Source organism: Thunnus maccoyii, chromosome 23 (genome assembly GCF_910596095.1).
Source record: "Thunnus maccoyii chromosome 23, fThuMac1.1, whole genome shotgun sequence".
Classification (NCBI taxonomy): domain Eukaryota; kingdom Metazoa; phylum Chordata; class Actinopteri; order Scombriformes; family Scombridae; genus Thunnus; species Thunnus maccoyii.
In genome coordinates, this window is record NC_056555.1 from 16032114 (window position 1) to 16050836 (window position 18723).

The 18723-nt window shown below is 39.6% G+C and overlaps 1 protein-coding gene across 12 annotated transcripts in view; it reads right to left on the reverse strand.

Moving 5' to 3' along the window:
* The window catches only part of LOC121891219, a 141423-nt gene that overhangs the window by 57250 nt on the left and 65450 nt on the right, over positions 1 to 18723 (reverse strand). For 7 of the 12 annotated variants that reach the window (XR_006094061.1, XM_042404045.1, XM_042404042.1 and 4 more), the window contains exon 3: positions 4907 to 4963. The exons of 3 other annotated variants lie outside the window; for them this stretch is intronic. Coding sequence is in view for 7 of the 9 variants with exons in the window: in XM_042404045.1 (XP_042259979.1) it covers positions 4907 to 4963 (57 nt within the window). In the remaining 2 variants the exon portion in view is untranslated. Of the gene's footprint in view, positions 1 to 4859; positions 4964 to 8635; positions 8795 to 18723 lie in introns of those variants that run through there. 2 more of the 12 variants (XM_042404041.1, XR_006094063.1) reach the window with 2 other exon arrangements.

Sequence of the window (18723 nt, forward strand, 5' to 3'; positions counted from 1 at the left end):
CTGTCCTCAACTGCAATCAGTTCAGTGAGAACACGACTCTTTAATGACACACAAATCCCCAAATATACGTACTGTCTGGACATATATATGGGTATGTTTGCATGAGCATATGTATCTACATTTTTTATTTGCTTTATTTTTATATTTCATGTCACAATCTTCATTTAATATTCTATTCTTTTACCGCTATTATATCGCTACTATCCATTAAAACCGAATGAAAAACGACTGAAATTGAATTGAACTGACGTTGAGAGATTCTTACAGAGACAGAGAAAAGACAGAGAAACTATAGGCTAAGGGTTTTTTCAAAGCAGAGGACAGCAAGATTGCCCTTGCAGTAGGACCACCTTATCAATTTGATTAGAGTGTGAAAGGACACTTAAGATCTCAATTGCCAACACATTAGTAGTCTACTCAGCCCCCTGCCTTGCAATCCAATGGCTAATGTTTGGGGTAGTGGGGGAGTTTAAAAAGATTATTTGATTTCACTTAGATATGCCCCTGCATGTGAAATCAAATAGCGATTAGATAATATGTGTGCTAAATATGAAAGGGCCTGCTTCATTTGAAAAATTGATTTACATTTCAAATGTTTTTGCCAAGCCAGAAACACAAGAGTCAGCTCTGCAATATATGTAAAAACATTCAGATGGCAGGACCTATTAGATTACAAAGATTACTATATTTCAGCTTCGCCACTGATATAGATTAAACTTTTAAGAGCCCTTAAAAACAGCTTAAAAAGACAAGCTAGGATGTAGATATGAGATAAAGTTTTCTTATTTCCCCTCTGTTCTTGTTGAAGGAGTGCAGCAGTAGGCAAGAAAGTAATAATAATTCACTCTGCAAAAAAATAATTCAGAAAGGATGAAGGGGCTGAGAAGATTTCCTATTAGACCTACTTTATGCTCAGCTTGAAAGCAGAGAGGACAAGAGAAGAGAAGAGAAGAGAAGAGAAGAGAAGAGAAGAGAAGAGAAGAGAAGAGAGTGGGCATCAAAAGGAAAGTATTTTCACTCTGTTTCCTCTATCGTTTGTTGTTCTGGTTTCATCGCATAACTTTTCAGTGCCGCTTTTTCACACTAAGACAATCCTTTCTAGGAGAGCTGGATGACAGTAAGCTTTTAAAGGGGACAGATATATATATGGAAGAAAGACCATCCCCATTGTTTGCCAGGACAGCTATTGTTGAGAATCAAAACTAAAATGTACATAGACCTTATATATTCTGCCACGTATGCACCATGTGAAATGCGTCTCCCTCTTCAACCACAGGACAGAATGAACACAACTTCAAATAAAAAAAAATTGCTAAACTTCTTTTCTCTGTGAGTGTTTTCATGCTGTATACACACGTAATCATCGGCTCCGCGCTCGTGAGTCGAATACCGCGCCGAGCCTCTACATTCTGTGACTCAGTCATCCTCAAAAAAAAATCATCCAGCAGTCAAAACCTCATTAAACTCCTACCTCTTTGACGTGAATAAGGGACTGTCGAAAGTTAGAGAAGAGGCAATTGGATTTGATCTGTCACTTTCCTATAAATACTTTCATTCAGGGCCTGTGGATTGCTTCAGCTGTGGTGCTCATCGCATTCAATTCTTCAGCCCTGGATCCAATTTTCAGAAAACTTATTGGTGAACCAAAATAGCAATGGATCTATTGACTGCAGATCTCCTGGTTAAAAAGGTATGGGAGTCTCTTGACAGGATGCTATGAACAAGGATGCAAACTGTGAACATGCATGCAGGAACACACAGACACATATATGTACACTCAGATGGGAAAAGGTGGGGATGTAGATAACTGTTCCCAAAAGTAGTTTGGGAGCTTTTTATATGTCCAATATTGGTATCCTGCTATATCAAACACACACACACACACCTCATAGTCTCATAGTAAGACTAATCATTACTAACATAGCAGCATATCCAGCCAATAAAGATGACTCAGATCACCAAGGGAACAGAGCAGATCTCCTTCAATGCTATTTCTCATTTTTTCCACTCACAGCCACTCTCGTCTGTCTCTGCTTATCTCTGACTCTCTCTTCACAGGTCTGTCTCACCAATTCCTCTTGTCCTCACCTGCATCTTTCTTCTTTTCATTCATCACTCTACCTCTTTTTTTTTTCTACCAAATCCATAGACCCACCTCTCTCTGTCACAGGCAAACCAAGCTCTTTCTCCTCATCTAAGCGAGCTGATTGGGATCCTCTTAGAAGGGGTAGCCGAGCTTTGACAGCAATCACGGACGGGATGTAAGCTAGGACTGGGAAGACACACACATTCCTGCACGCACCTATACGTACGCACAGAGACACACATCACAGAAAGGCACTTGTGCTAATATGCTGATGGCTGGCCTGGGGCAAGGGTGAGACCGGTCGCCATGTGTACAGTTCTCAGTTTTTATTGGTGTTTGTGATGGGCTGTGCTGCCTTCCCCGCCAAGGACAGGGAGGCAGGACTCGGGGGCAAGCAGAATGAAGGTGTTTAAAAGGAGGATATGTCAATAAACATATACATATATAAGAACGTTGGGTTGCTGGTGGTCATTTATTGAGATAGGACGCACATCTATTCATGCAAAAAGCAAGCAAGGGTGTTGAGTAATATAACAGACATGTCCCCACAAGATAGAAGAATGCGTAAAGTCTGTGTGTGTGTTTTTTGTTATGTTTATGTTTTTATCTGTGTCTGTGTGTGCCCGTTTGTATTGTGCATTTGCATTTCTGCATGTGAATTTATGTGTGTGCGTGTGTGTTTTTTGCTGGTGTGTGTGTGTGTATATATGTGGGTGTGCGGCTGGCTAGTGGTTATGTAAGACACTAATTGTCATGCAGTGCGCAGGGTGCAGACACTAAGCATGAAGCTTTCTCCGAGCCCACAGCATGAATATTAAAATAATTAAGAATAATGTATCCACGGATTCAAGGGAGAGCATGTAAACATCAAAACACTTTGTTTGCATAGATATATGCTCAGTTTTATGTATATATGTACATTTATTTCATCTTGCATATACACCTATGTACTCTTGAGTGTCTAACTGTATCTTAATGTGTCTTTTTTTTATGAGTCCTTGCCTGCGTGTTTGTAAGTCTAAAGTTTACATCAGAGGAAAAAGCAAGAGACGGTTGATCCTTAAATCACAGTGCCTCGAGGGCTCTGAGACACTAACACGGATGTTTGAATTAATAAGCGTGTGCCGCAACTAAACATGATTTCATGAGGTTTCAAGGACGTGTGGATGGTCCAAACATATGCGTGTAATATTTAAAGGCTCAGAATCAAATTCATTTGATGCTAAATCAGCTAAATCCGACAAATTGATGGCTTGTGTTGCTCTTATCTTTTAGGATAGAGTTCACGGTTGGCATAGGTTGTTCTACCATTTATTAGATGAAGCAACTTGGTTGAAAGATTTTGAAAGCTTTGGGATTTGGGTTCTTAATCGGTTCCTGTCATGATATCACAGAATAATTTAAGAATGGAGAGATTTAAATATGGATGAAAATATATCAAAGAGCATAAAGAATCAGATTCAGCATTAGTCAGAAAGAAATGTAATCAATTTTGTATGAGATGTTTCTTAAGCGATTTGCAGTCTGTGTTCGCCAAGACTTCTAAGACCTACCACAATGATGAGCGTTTGTGTCCCTCACTTTTATTTTGTTTGCCCTCTTTTGAACTCCAATCCAAATTATCCAATTTATCTGTGAAATAAGGTTGTCTTTTCCTGCTATGGGGCAATCTTTTGAATCTTTTAATTTATTGTACACAGGTTGCTACAGCCATTAGTCTTTGAGGCAGGAGACCGGGGTCCGGGTCCTGTCACAGACCTGCAATTAATGTTCGCTTGTATAATAACAGTAATCTTTTCCTAACATTTAAATGTTGAAGTCGCCTAACACTAACTGTACCTTACCGTGTAGATATGGGTCACCCTGTGACGTAGGGGTTAAGATGCCAACCATTAACCACAATGACCCCTGTTAATTCCGCTTTTCTTTTAACCAAATTTCCTGTAATTTCTCTATTGTTACATCCAATTAAGGCATACAAACGCCCCCAAAATATATTTAAAAAAAAAATACAGATATTGTGGAAAATTAGAATTTAAAACGTTGGCATTGAACATAATCCGGAGTCTAATACAGGTTAAAAAAAACAATGGAAAATGGTTGAAATAGTCATATAAGCAAGAAAAGCAATTAAACTAACTCTACACTCCAAGGATGTGCAAGTATAGTGGCCATAGCTGTTTGAGCTCCTGCCCTTTTGCCCTCTTTGGCTGAAGTGTAATTCTGGACCAATTAATAATAACAACAATAATAATCATTATTATTACTACTACTACTTCTTCTTCTTGTTGTTATTGCTGCTACTCTTATAATCATTATTGTGAGAAAGCCTGCCAAGCTCCTACTCAACAAGCACTTACATCATTATCGACAGACATTTTTTCCAGTCATTTATGCAGCAGTTTGCCACAAACAGGTTTCATGATCATTTTGTTCTTAATTTGTTAATTAATGGGTTTCATTAATCACAGCTGCTTCTGACAGGCTTGCAGTGGACTTTGGAATTGTGAGGCAACTACTGTAAGCTGCATCCAGTGGACATTCTGGGTAAAATGTGTTTTTGCATGTTTTTTTACTCATTCATTGTAATATGAATCACATATACTGGCACTTCACATTGCTGTTGCCAAATGCTTACATTTTGTATGTGTTTTTTTCCTCCTCCAGACAACCATTAACTTCTTAAACTCTTGGGGCGCTGGTGAAGAAATGCTAAACAACTTCTTGACAATGTGACATACAGTCAGAGCAATGTCTAGTCTACAAAACTTACACAAGTCATGATTTTTCTCTGTCTCATGCTCTGTATCTATCTCTCACCAGGACTTGGGTCTTGAATTGGCCAATAACATGCCAGAGCGGGGTGAAATCACAGCCCTGCAGGAGAGAAGAGAAATTAGGTGATCGGTGCTTCATTCGGGCAATTGCTTATGCCTGAGGCTCCCTGACACTGGGAGGGCACTCTGTACAAATTTCAGCCACATTAGGAGTTGAGATATCCAGGGAAGAGCAACTGGACTCTCTCCTTCTCCTTGGCAACTCAACTGGCTTGGTCTGATTAATTTGCCCTAGGTATGCTGCATTACCACATTCCATTACATGAATGGCTATCTCTCGGGGTTCACACAGTTCATATCGTTAAGTCTGAGGGAAAAAAAAAATGTAACAAGTCAGCAGAGATCAGCAAGTAATGGTGCTGGGAGTTTTACACTGGAAGAGAAAGAAAAAGAAGATGTCATTTTTTTGTTTCTTCTCCGTGCAGCCTGCAGGAATCAGATGACGTCCATGTCGAATTCACAAAGCCATTATTTTTTTTTTCTTTTTGTCACCAGTGTTCATGTTCAATTCATTCAAAAGGTGAGACAGCATTCACTCAAAGTCAATCACAGCACAGTGTCTCACCACCGCTCCTTTTCTATAACCACACAATTACAATATTTATGAGAACTCCTGCTGATGGAAAGACTATTTCGCTGTCTCTTCCCCCTCTCTCCTCCCTCTCCCTATCTCCTCTTTTCTTTGTGGCCCTCATTCTTTTCTGTGGGCTTATTTTAATGAAAAGTGTGGTGGTGAATCGCTCGGGCATTCGGCAGGCTTGTAATTTCCACAACACGATGATGTGAATAACTATGAGCTGATGGTCCTAAAGACACTGACAGCTCCCAGAATAAATACACTGACAAAACACAGGAGAATAAAGGGCAAAATCCTTCTTCATGTGGCCCCACTTTGCCCCTGAGAGCCTCTAACAATAAATCATATAAAATGATTGAAAAATGAAATGTTCATTACAATGACCTTAAACTGTAAAAGAAAAGCATGAGAGAACGAGGCAAAATGACTGTATTTAAAAGAGGAGCGAACAGAAGGGAACGCAAATGTTCCCATCAGGGTGAATATCTTATAATACACCTCCACCGGGGGAAGATTATTGATAGCGAGTGTATGATTGTGGGTGGGGGGGTGGCATTAAAAATACTCCTACCACCACCACCACCACCGCCGCTGCTTCTGCCGCACCGCCTCTCCTTCATTCCATTAAACCTCGCTACTATAATATGCATCAGAATTGCTGCTAGGTAGTCGTTCCCATGCTACAGCAGGCATGTGAAATCGCAATCATTTGAACTTGAGGGTTGTGTCCTGGTGAGAGATGACTTATTCATGGCATAGTGTGCGTACCAGGGGAAGATTATCTACCCATGGGGGCCCACCCTCCTACCAAGGGCATTCTACGGAAATGTTAACCTGTGGGGCTTCTACTCCCTCAAACAAAAGAGAGAAATATGAAAAAAAAAAAATTTCAGAGGGCATGGAGGTTTGTAATGTACTCACACTACAGGATGTGTTTTCCGTTGCACTTCCAGAAAGTTAGGTGATTCACAAGAGACAGATTTTAAAACCATTCTCATGATTAATGCAGCAGAGGACAAACAGCCAGATTTTTAGTCAGTACTATGGGTCAAAAACTTCTAAAATGCTGCATCCTACATTTCCCATGATGCAACCTATAGCATATTTTCTCGTTAGAGACTCCCTGCCTGGTAAATGTCTTTCAGACTCCATGCTTCACATATCATGGGTAATTATGTAACTGTACACACTCACAGGCTGAGTAGTACTCCATGCAATTAGTAAATTGACCCTTAGGTACATAAGCAGTGGAGTGCCCTTTAAAAAAGTGCAATGGGAAAGAAGGCGAAAAAGATAAGAAATGCTGTTGCATACTGTATAACTGGACTTGAAATCTGTCATGATGTTAGCTTTAACATCCCCCATTGTCAGTAAATGTTCAGAAGTGATGATGTAGTGTTTATTCAAATGTTTCAATGGGTGGAATAACTAGACAATCTCAAGATACACACACAAACAACACAGCAGAGTGAGACAGATCAGTGTGGAGAACATGACACTATAGTCCAGGGGCCTGTACTACAAAGCAAGTTCAACATAACTGCGATATCTTTTTGTTAGCTGGCTTCACTGAGCCTAACACCGGCCACCCAGATAACCAGTACTACGAAACTGGCTATCAACTAGCTCAGTCAACTCTGAGTTTTCCTATCCAGCTATGAGCATGCTCATGTGAAAGAGGCGAGGTTGTTCATTACAAGCGACATCATCAGAACCATGAATGAAGTACTTCATGATGATATGATATGAGATGAAATGGTGATACCAAGTAGGCTACCTGTGGAAAAATTCTGTTTTAGGCACAGCAAAAAGTTATATTCAACAAAGTGGAATGAAAACAATAAGCTGTAATTCAACAGAATAAGAAGATGTAGAAACAAAAGAACTAACTTCCAAATATTAACAGTAGCCTGAGGCTTAAAATACATGTAGGTATTATTATATATGACTCAGGAGTTTTTTTGCTATTTAGTTGGATGGTGAAGAAACCGTTCTGAATATGTCATGCACATAAAAAACTTAAAAGTAATACCAGACTGTTTCTGCTGCTGAAGCAAAGAGTGGAAAAGTAGCTAATGACTGATGAAGTTTATCTGACACAAATGTTGCATTTATAATGATGGGAGCCAATTAACAGTGTGTGGATTATTTTTCTAATAAAAGACAAGCTTTGGTTTTTATTTCCAGTTATCATCACACAGTCGTCTCATGTTATTCTGAGCTGCAGTGATGGAATCAGAGTATAAAATCATCCAAACTGTCAGCTGTCACTCTGAGGATAAAATAAACTTTGCGCAATTAAAATGCAGCTAAAATCATCGTTATGTGTTTAGTGTCGTAAACGATCTCTCTGTTTGTTAGAAGCTCTGTTTTAAAACCAGAGTGGAAATAGAAAGCCTGGAATAATAAAATGTTTCTACTGAACTATAAATATATATATTGCTCTTTTTTACTTGTCACTTTATTGTAAACTCAGGACTTTTGTTCATGTCGGGATCTTGTAGGAATGACTTTTTTTTTCCAGTGATCTGATTGGCCAGGTTGACAGGTTATCTGATCCTCTAAAGCATAAGTTACCATGGTGATGTAACCCAGTAAGACGTGAACCATTGTCCTGACCCTGAAAACCCAGGGTTAAACCTGAAGTTACCTCACTAACCCCAAATCTTGCTTCGTAGTACAGGCCTCTGCCTGTACTGAATATTAAAAAGACAAATACATCTGATTAACAAGAGCCGTGACACTGTTTACATAAAAGTTGGGAAACTCTTCCTCAAACTTGTCGCCAAGTGCTTGCTCATGAGCGAATTGTTGGGTCTCTGTAAATTAAAGAGTATGGTCCAGACCTGCTCTATGTGAAAAGTGAGATGACTTTTGTTGTGATTTGGCGCCATATAAATAAAAATTGATTGATTGATTGAAGTAAAGGCGTGGACTGCTGGTCCACCAAACACAAAGCTACTCCACAGTGCCTACTTCAGCAAATGTCAGATGAAGACATGTAAGATCTAAACACCAGCTTCTGAAGGTAAACAAGAACTTTACACAGACTTAAGACGAACACATGGGCGCTAGACACATGCAGCATTAAGCGTACCTCAGGTATTAACTTCAAATGACAGTTTGTGCACTCACCACTAATTGAACTTGTAGGGCTTTTTTTCCCTTCTGGAGGCGATTAAATGGGCAGCCATAACTGTGGAGACAACTATGCAGTAACATTCATGTAACAACTATGAAGTGACACAGTTAATTGCACTTAATTGCGATCACCTGGAAGCCCAGGTGTAAAACAAATTCTGATTAGATTAGATTTCATCCAGCTAGAATTAAAACCAGCGGGACTCTGCTTCTTGAGGCGGGAAAAGTATCACACAAGACAGTCAAATAAAGCTTTCTAGGCTTTGGCTTTCTGGGATAATGAAATAAACCCCCCCCCACACACACACACACACCACAACACGCTCACTCAGGCACATCCCTCATCATCACGACACAATTGTAGTCATTATGTATTGTATGTACATCCATATGTGCAGTAATCCCAACCGAGCTGAGGCAAGAGAAGTGCAGGTAATGGTGGCACCTACTCCGGGGACGGCAGCCATTTCATGGCTGGTCACTCTGGCCTCTCCAAATGCCTTGGTGTGATCGATCCACATACGCACTCTCTCTCTCTTCCTGCTTCTCCCTGCTTCCCTCGCTCTCTCCCAGGACATTTTACGCTGGCTTACGCAGTGATGCATTTGATTACACAGCACCTCACCGGGGCCAACTCATCAAAAACTTGATCCAGGGAGAGGCAGGTGAGGGAATAAGTTTGGTGAAGCTATCTCCAGTGGAAACGTGGAAAAGATAAACTCGGTTTAAAACTTGAGAAACTTCCAAGCAGAACATTTTAACAAATGACAAAATGTAGGGTCATACTATCAGGGTTACCAGCGTTAAATATGTACAGCAGATAAAAGGAGGCATAAAATGGGCACCAAATTCCCACATCTCCTTTTCCGCATGAATAGCATTGTTAAAAAATGTTTAAATGATAAAAAAGCGAGGATCAGACAATCTAGAGACTACACTATATATTCCAGATATATATTTTTAACAGCTTTGCAGCAACAACAGCACCTTGTGCATGTTACAGCTACAGCTAGTAGCTATTGTACACTCATGACAGCTCAGCTACCCCATAGACGCAGTGTCCTTCAGTTAGCCGTGTCACTACTTCAGTCTAGCCATTAAATGATTCAGTGGCCTGTCCCAGCTCTTTACTTAAACTTCTCACAGTGTAGGACTTTATTATTGATGAAACGCTGAGTGCAGGATACTCAAATATGCAAGATTTGCAAACTTCTGTCAAAATGAACACTCCTCTGTCCCGGTGCCTGTACTGTCATCATGAAATGGAGAAACTGGACTTGTGTGTGTGAGTGTGTACCGCTGTCTCCTCTACCTATAGTGCTTGGCAAAGATGACACCTCATTATAGTTCGCGTATCACCTTGGCTCAACCTCTGGCCCCTGGCATAGCTAGCGGACTACTGCACATTCCGCAGGGATCACTGCGGACCTCCTCACTCTCACCTCAAACACACAGACAGACAGCAGAAATAATTAGTTGCCCGTTAGATAACTTTTTCAGGGCTAATAGGCCTTTCTTAAACCTGTACGTTCATGTTCATAACAGCAGGTAAATATAAGAAAGCAGTATGCTGTAAATCTGTCTACATTCACACTAGGAAAGCAAGCAGGGTGCTCTAAGCTGGATTTGGTTGAGGAAACACGCTCTGTGAAATAAAATCTGTTTGCACAAATGTGATACATTGTGCCTGGGTGTGTACAGCTCTTGGTGAGAGAGCCGGGGGAATCGGCAAAATTACTTGTGCACTCTTTTGTAAATGGACAGTCTTCTGCTTCTGTGTCTCCCCCCGCTCTTTTGCACACACTTGCTCGCCTTCAATTTCCTTTATCTTAGGCTGTATGTATCTCAAGCCTTTTCTCTGATCCGTTATCTTGGTATCAAATCATAGGCAGGCACGTATGTATACACACATAGTGTCTCTCTCCCTGGAACAATGGTGTTCCTTGGTTGAGGGAGCATCCAAGCTAGATAAGGGCAGAGACTTGATCCCATCTTTGAGACACTCCTCTCACACAGAGCTCAGCTGTAATTACAGCCTGTGTCCTTGCTGACCATCAGTACCCTGAGCATTTGTGTCTGTGTTTTTGTGTTTTGCTGTAAATACGTACTGCCGGTTTGCTTTCTTTGAAATGTGAGTTGGTCCGATCTTTTTGCAGTGTAACTTTGTGACCACACATAGACAGACGCACAGAATGAAAAATATATTAGCTCTATTCTTGAATGCAAGAGAGGAGTTGACTCCAGGTGAAATCTATTATATATTTTCTCATGTTACATTATTAAATCTATTCAAATCAGAGCAGAGAAGATGTAGATAAAAACCAGCAAAGGAGTTCAAGGATATCTCAGGCCTGAGACAATTTAAGTACTGAAAGTCAATATAAGGAGACGACCTTAATGCTTTATTTTGTAAATATTCAGAGACATTTGGCCCATTGGTCACATTCAGCACGGCACTTACAGATATTGATTTTTCTTTTTCTTTTTTAACTTATAGCAAGCTTGAGGCAAGGGTGAGACAAGGTTAGAATCAATGTGTTTAAACTCTTTGCGGTTGTGGAACTGCATCATACTGCCACAGAAGTGACGACTGGAATCAGGAAACAAACACAAAATAATATTAAGAGGGGAGTAATGTAAGGAAGAGAGCATCAGTCAACCACAGATGCTGATAGATATGAAAAAAGGTAAAGAAGTTTGGTTGACAAAACTTTCACCAAAATGAGAGCATGGTAGGAAGGACTAGAAAAAGGAGATAAAGCCATGTTTATCCCTGAAAGAAAAGCTCCATTAATTCTCCGATGCAAACAATTTGGCACTGGAGGTTTTCTACTCATAGATGCTGATGTTATAGATGAGCTGGGTGGATAAAAGGTTGACTCTGATCAAGATGATTGAATGAAAGAAAAGGGAGAGAAGAAGGAGATAGAGAAAAAAAGAACCAAAGAAAAAGAGTTTTGATATAAAAAGGTTTAAAGCCCAAAATTTCATGCAGGTGTTCAAATCTGTGAGAGCACACATGCACAGCTGGATGAATGCATCTATGAATACACTGTTACAAGTGTACTGGACAAGCTCGTACATAAATACATATAAATCCTTCTCATTCCCAGTCTATTTACTGTATCTACTAGAATAATGATACCACTGCCTGCGGGCTCGTACATACATACTCTAACACAACCTAATACCAACAGAGCAACTTTGTTCTCACCATCTGCTTCCAACCCCTTCTTTCTCTCTGTCCTTCCCTCTTTTGCTTCTCTGTATGATTATCTCTCCTTCTCTTCCACCACAGGCAGAGGAAATAGACGGTTTTGGCCAGAGAATGTGCCTTTGTATGCAGGAGACTGCACAAAAGTGTTTATCATTTACACAAAAGCAGTGTCTGTGTGTATGTAGATGCGCATGTCCGTGTGTATATAGTCGTATAAAGCCAAAGTGTCTTTTGTAAGTAATGCAATTGGATTACAGTGGTGTAGACCTGCTGTTTTCTGTAAGAATCGAGGAGGCTTTTCAAATCCACAGGCCTGTGATTGAATTACCTTTCGTTCTAAGTCGCTGCCTGACACGGCAGTGTTTCCCCTATAATTGCACAGTCCTGGCAGGCCGCCAGGCCAACGAGAACCTCCACCAGGCCAAAAAAAAATATTTTTTAATGCCAAGAATAACGCCAAATATCCATTCACTTGGAAATCAATAATCATTTACGTGTGGGATCCTCTGTGCAGCGTTGTTCCGAAATGTGAGTCGACCTCTGTGTCATTGCCTGGGAAACTCTTGGTAGCATAGCTCCTTTAAGGAATAGGGCAGTGTGTAATGTGTCTGCATAGCAAGTGTGTGGTTGAGTGAGTGTGAGAGAGTGAGCGGCAAAAAAAATGTTGGTGAATGCAAGCAGAGCAGAGGAAAAGGTTAGCTGCAAGTTATCAATATGGCAGTAAATGTACAGCACAGTATTTCAGTTAATAAACGCTGCAGCTTCTCAAGACCAAGTAAAGTCTTGTCTGTTGTTTCTGCAACTGCTGGAAGAACGTAGAGGAAAACACCTTGAGGAAACACTGCACAGTGCAGCGGGATGCGACGTAGGTGTCCCATGTATGTATATTCAAACACGCTTGTGGACTCCTTGGTGGGCTAATGTGGGTATGCGGTATGTGCAGTGCTACCAAGCATGTAATTATCCTCCTGCAGAGGTGTGGTGTCACAATGCTGCATCTATGTTGATGTGTCATCGCCCAGCACTGCCGAGAACAATTACCAAGACTTCAGAAAATACTGAACAGCCTCAGGAAATTAGCCCTAATTTTGAAATTGCCAAAAAGAATAAACTTCTGTTCCTTTGACAGTCACAATGAATATGTGTCAACAAAACAAGATTCATCCGAAGACTGCAATCTAACCAAGGTTAATAATAGATTGGTACCATCTGGCAAACTGAATCAAACTGAAATAAACTGACTACATGAAGGAAAGAAAGGAAACTAATATTATAGTAAAAATAACAACATTCCTTGAAAACAGTCTTAAGAAAACAAACTGTAACTACAAGAGAATTCAGTTTGAAAATACAAACCGGGAGATTGCAGGGGGCAAAGTGTGTGACTGACATGTTTTCTGATCATTCACAATAACACTTTGAAATATGTGATTTTTACTGCAATCATGATTTTTATTTGTTGTCATTTTATTTGATTGTTCCTATGTGAAGTACCTGGGATATTTTCAAACATTTTTAGGCAGTCCAGTAGTGAGTCTGATGCCATGAGGGAAAGGAAGGGGAAAGAACGGTAAAGGCTAGGGGGTGTAACAGTACACAAAATCCTCGGAACAGTATGTACCTAAGTTTTGGGGCAAACGTATGTTTTCAGTACAGCAGAAAAAAAGAAAGGTAGAAAATAATACTTATATACATAAATATACGCCACAACTACTACTGAAACAGTTTAGTTGTGCTGCAGTAGAAAAGGAAAACAACCCTTCTGTTTCTTGCAAGGAGTCAGGACACCTGCTAACAGCTGTTATATGATGATTTATGGTCTAACTGTATATAAAGTAGTTGAAACTAGCTCAACCTCTAGCAGCTACAACAGTAACATGCTGCTTACACACTGATGCTTCAGTATTTATAATATAATGATGGTCCTATATAATAATATATCAGTCAGAGGGACCAAACTACTACTTTTACTTTTGTACTTTAACAACATTTTTCTCTCTCAGAACCAGTTCTTACGATGTGCTGTCTGACCACATGAGAAATAAAATGTTTTTATCGTTATTCTGCACGGTTTCACTAAAAGGAGTGAAAAGCTACCTTTGTGGGGGTATTGAGAAGCTGGGCAGGCTTTAAGGGGAGGGTAAGATATTTTTCAGCTCCTTTACATCTAATTCAAGAGGGATATACATTCTAGTGAATAAAAAAGAAGCCATAACGACTTGACCTCTTTTCAATCCATTTTTTTTTTAAGTTGAGTAGATTAGATGGTGAAGTCGTCATGGGAGGAGACCTCAATTTGACACTGGACAAAAGTATAGATCGCTCCTCTGATAGAAATGTTTCGAAAACTAAGTCAGGATTATGACTTGTGTGAGATTTGGAGGTTTACACACCCTAAATATAAAGAATACTCGTTTTACTCCCCATTGCACAACTCATATAGGAGAATAGACGACTTTATTATGTCAACATCTGTCATACATAGGTTGTGACTACTTACTACTACTACTACTTTTACATTATCCTAAATTTTAAGACTTAATATCCTCACAGACCTTTCTTTCTAAAAATTAACACCCCAACTGCTCCCTCTCCCTCTGCTCTTTGGGAATCCTTAAAAGCATCCCTGGGAGGACAGATTTTATATACCTCCAGGATAAAAAAAAAAAGTCACGTAAACACTTGGAACAATTGGAATCAGACATCAAACAACTAGAAAAGGAGCACTTTCGCTCCTAGATCAGCAGGCTTATATAAAGCTCTCACTAAGAAAAGAAATCAGTATGACATTTCTAACACTTTAAAAGTGGACAAGGCCATGTTCAGAATGAGGCAACACTACTATGAGTTGGGAGATAAAAGGTCACAAACTTTTGTCCTGGCAAATGTCAAACTCCTGTATTCAGCAAGTAAAGAAACCAGATTCTACTCTAACATATAACCTGCAAGAGATCATGGACTGCTTCAAAAACTTCTATCAGCAGTTGTATACATCAGAAAATGAGAATGGAGCTCCATATAGAACATTTCTTGAAATCACTGAAACTGCCCAAGCTATCAGAAGAAGAAAGGGATATTTTAGACCAACCAATAACCGTCACGAGTGCCCTCACCAGTTAATTAGGAAAATCCCCAGTACTGGATGGTTACACAGTTGAATTTCATGTAAAAAAAATTCCAACAAGACTTGGCCCATTAATGGAAATGCATCTATACACCATTTCATTGACAAGGGTGTGTTGCCTCCAACCCTGCAAGAGGCTCTGATCTCACTGATCAGAGAAAGACCCCACCCTGCGTAGCTCGTATCGTCCAGTCTCGTTAATCAACTCTGACTTAAATTTGATTGCAAAGGTTATTACCCTTAGATTAGAGAAATATCTCCCTTTATTAATAAATGAAGACCAGACTGGGTTCATTAGGAATATAATGTCAACTAATAATTTAAGACATCTTTTTCACTTTATATCTGAAGCAGAGCAGTCAAAGGAGCCTATGACAGTGGTACAGTGAAAAAGCATTTGATCAAGTAGAGTGGGTGTATCTTTTCAAAGTTTTAGAGCATTTTAATTTTGGGAAATATTTCATTAACTGTATAAGACTCCTCTATGACAATCCAAAAGCCAGAGTGAGTACGAATGGCATAGTATCAGATCCCTTTCCTATTGGTCGATCCACAAGATATTGTTGCCCCTTATTGTTCACATTAATGTTGGAACCCCTTGCTCAGAAGATAAGAGAGGACTTCTGGCTTTTGGTGGGAGACATAGAGCACAAGATTTCGATGTATGCTGACAATATTTTACTAAACTCTGTCGAAACCTGCTCTCTCATTGAAGGCCCTGTTGAGTGTGATAGATACCTTCAGTCAGTTTTCCGGCTATAAAATCAATTGGTCGAAGAGTGAGGTCCTTCCACTATCTAACTTGAACCCCCCTCCCTCTGGATTGTACCTACCTTTAAAGATCAACAGTTAAATATTTGGGAGTTGTTACTGATGGTGCCAAATTGAAGGGCATATTCTCAAGACACAAGACTTGTCCTACATCCCTTATTGTTTTATATCAAAAAATATTAAGACCTTCACAGCTAACCCAATCCCTAGTCATTCAGTGAAGATTTGGTAGTTCATAAATGTATGAAATGTGTGAAATAACAAATTTCTCACTCCCCCATCACGCTCAATAGCTTCAAGTGACCATTCCTTTGGGGTGGGTCACAGAAGGGCATAAAAAATAGAGTATCTATACCAAGGGGACACACTGATGTCTTTTGGGGACTTGAGAGATCAAATTCCAGCCTCACACTTCTTCAGATATTTACAGGTACAACATTTCATACAATCCAAGCAGGGAGGCTCCCTAGACAGGCCCAAGTACTCCCCATTGGAGTCTTTATTGCTCAAAGACAATCTGAGCAAACATATATCAAATATACAATTTACTATCTGAATATTCTAAGGCTAATACAATAACACTAAAAGAGAAATGGGAAAGGGATCTCAAGATCCAGATCACAGATGATCACTAGTGAGAGATTAATTAGCAATCACAGAGAATTTACATTAACACCAGTTATAAGCTCTGCAATTACAAATTTATACATAGAGCATATCTTACGGCTGTGGCTGGAGATTGAGAATAATCTTGGGGGATTATTATTAGGGAAATATCTTTATCTCTGGTGATTACAATATTGGGGAACTTGACCAATCTGAATATTCCCTTCTTAAGGATAAAGGGTAGCCAAAAGATGCATCACATCTAAGTGGATTCATGAGGATCTCCCTAATATTACTCAGTGGATTAATGAAGTAAATTCATGTGCTCCTTTGGAGAAAATAACCTATGCCATGAGAGGTAGGCCACAGCTGTTCCACAGGACTTGGGATTCATGGATGACTTAATAAAATCTATTTAATTTACTAACTATTTTTTATCTCTATCTTTACTTTGTGGGGTGGGAGTGATGTTGGAGGACCTGTCTATGTGTGGGAGGAAGAAATGATGTGTATGTAGGTGTTAAATGTATAATGCAATATCTCTTACTATGGCACTGGTTTGATATTATGTTGTGTGTTTTGTTATACTGTGAATATGGAAAATGGAGAAAAAAGAAAATACAAACCACTGCAGTATTGTCATGATTGTGCCTATAACTACTAAATAAATGTGAACTTCTGTGAAAAAAAAAGCCAGCTATAGTTTTTCAACCCAATACATCTAACTTTTTCTTTCACTTTAAGTGTCTACTTTAAAAGCATGAGAGTATAATAAGACATGAATCATCTAATGATGACATAACTGGCATCCCCTTAGCAATGGTAACTGAAGAAAAATGTGTGCTTTTCTCTTAACAGTAATTATCTACATAATTACAGCAACAACTGTCACGAAGTGAAGGTTTATTGAGTTTGCCTCGATCCCAACTTTGTATCTAAAATTAAATTGCACAACAGATGCTTTGATGCATACAACACAACTAAAATGAAGGTGGTTGCATAATATGACATTTAATTTTTTGGATGTCACTATTCCTCACTGGTGATTTTGTGTTACATTACCTACCCCATGATGTGTGATGTCCCTGACATTAAAGCTATTTTGTGATGCTTTTTCACTGGAAAAACATTTCTAAACCTGTCCCAGAAAACCACAAAAGAGAAAAGTGCAATTTTCAGTTCAATCTATTTGGTATGCTGTAGGTGTTAGACATACGACTTTCAGACTACGACAAAGAAAACATATATTCAGAAAGCTTGTGAAATCATTACCATCATACTATCATTTAGGAGCTCGTATGGTGATGGTTGAAGGGCAGTCTCCCTACGCGTTCTTCCACCCCGCTGTAAAAGTGAAATATTGCCTCACAGCCACTACTGCTGTAAGTATACTTATCAGTCTGTCTTGAGGTACTATCATCATTGTGTTTTGAATCAATAAATAATTTTTGGACTCTAAAAATGATTGACTGGTTTGCTGCTGCAAATACAGACAGCATATTGCTGCTAAAGCAACAAATATTCATACTTCCAAAACAAGTAAAACATACTTCTGTGACTTATTACAGTCCATTTTTGAAAATGTAGGGAAGCAGTCCGAAAGAGCTGAAGCTATAAATTTATAAAATGGTAAAACATCAAAAACTGTCTGTGCCTCTCACTCTCATATTTTCCCCACAAGAAATACAATTTATTTGCAAAATACTTGATTGATTTCACCATCTCTTCCCTTCTCTTACATTTATTTATTTCACATTTTCTGGGTCCATTTTTTTTCCATCTCTCACAGCTTAGTATTCTGACAAGATAGCAGGCTCTGGTTGATGCATTTCTCATGTGTGTTTATAAAAAAGGGACACTATATCCTTGCATATATGCCACCCTCAGAGCAAGGATAACTGGTTTTAGTAGTGGTGGAGGTGTGCGTGTTAGTTGTGTGTGTCCACTCTGTTATGGCAGAGCCATTGCGGCTGTCCTTCAGTGATGCTGACGGAGGATATAAATTCATTACTCCCTGAAGCAGACAACACATCATTCTCAACACAGTGGTGCTGTATTCACATACAGCGCATATTTCTGTGTGTATGTGTGCAACACTTCTGTGTGAGCGAATATACGCATGTTTGTGTGTGTGTGTGTGTTTGTGTGCGTATCTGTTTGCGCTCCCCAGTCTGGTGCGTGGGTGTCAGAACTGGTGAAGGTCAAGCAGATAGGTGGGGTCAGCTGACTGTTATTCAACAGCAGCCGTAACAGAAGCTGCCAGGAATATTGATTGATGGCGTTTATAGTAGACAGCTCCACTTGGCATGTCATTGACATAAAATGTAAGACTTCCACCCCAGTTGAGGAGCCCATGATTATCTG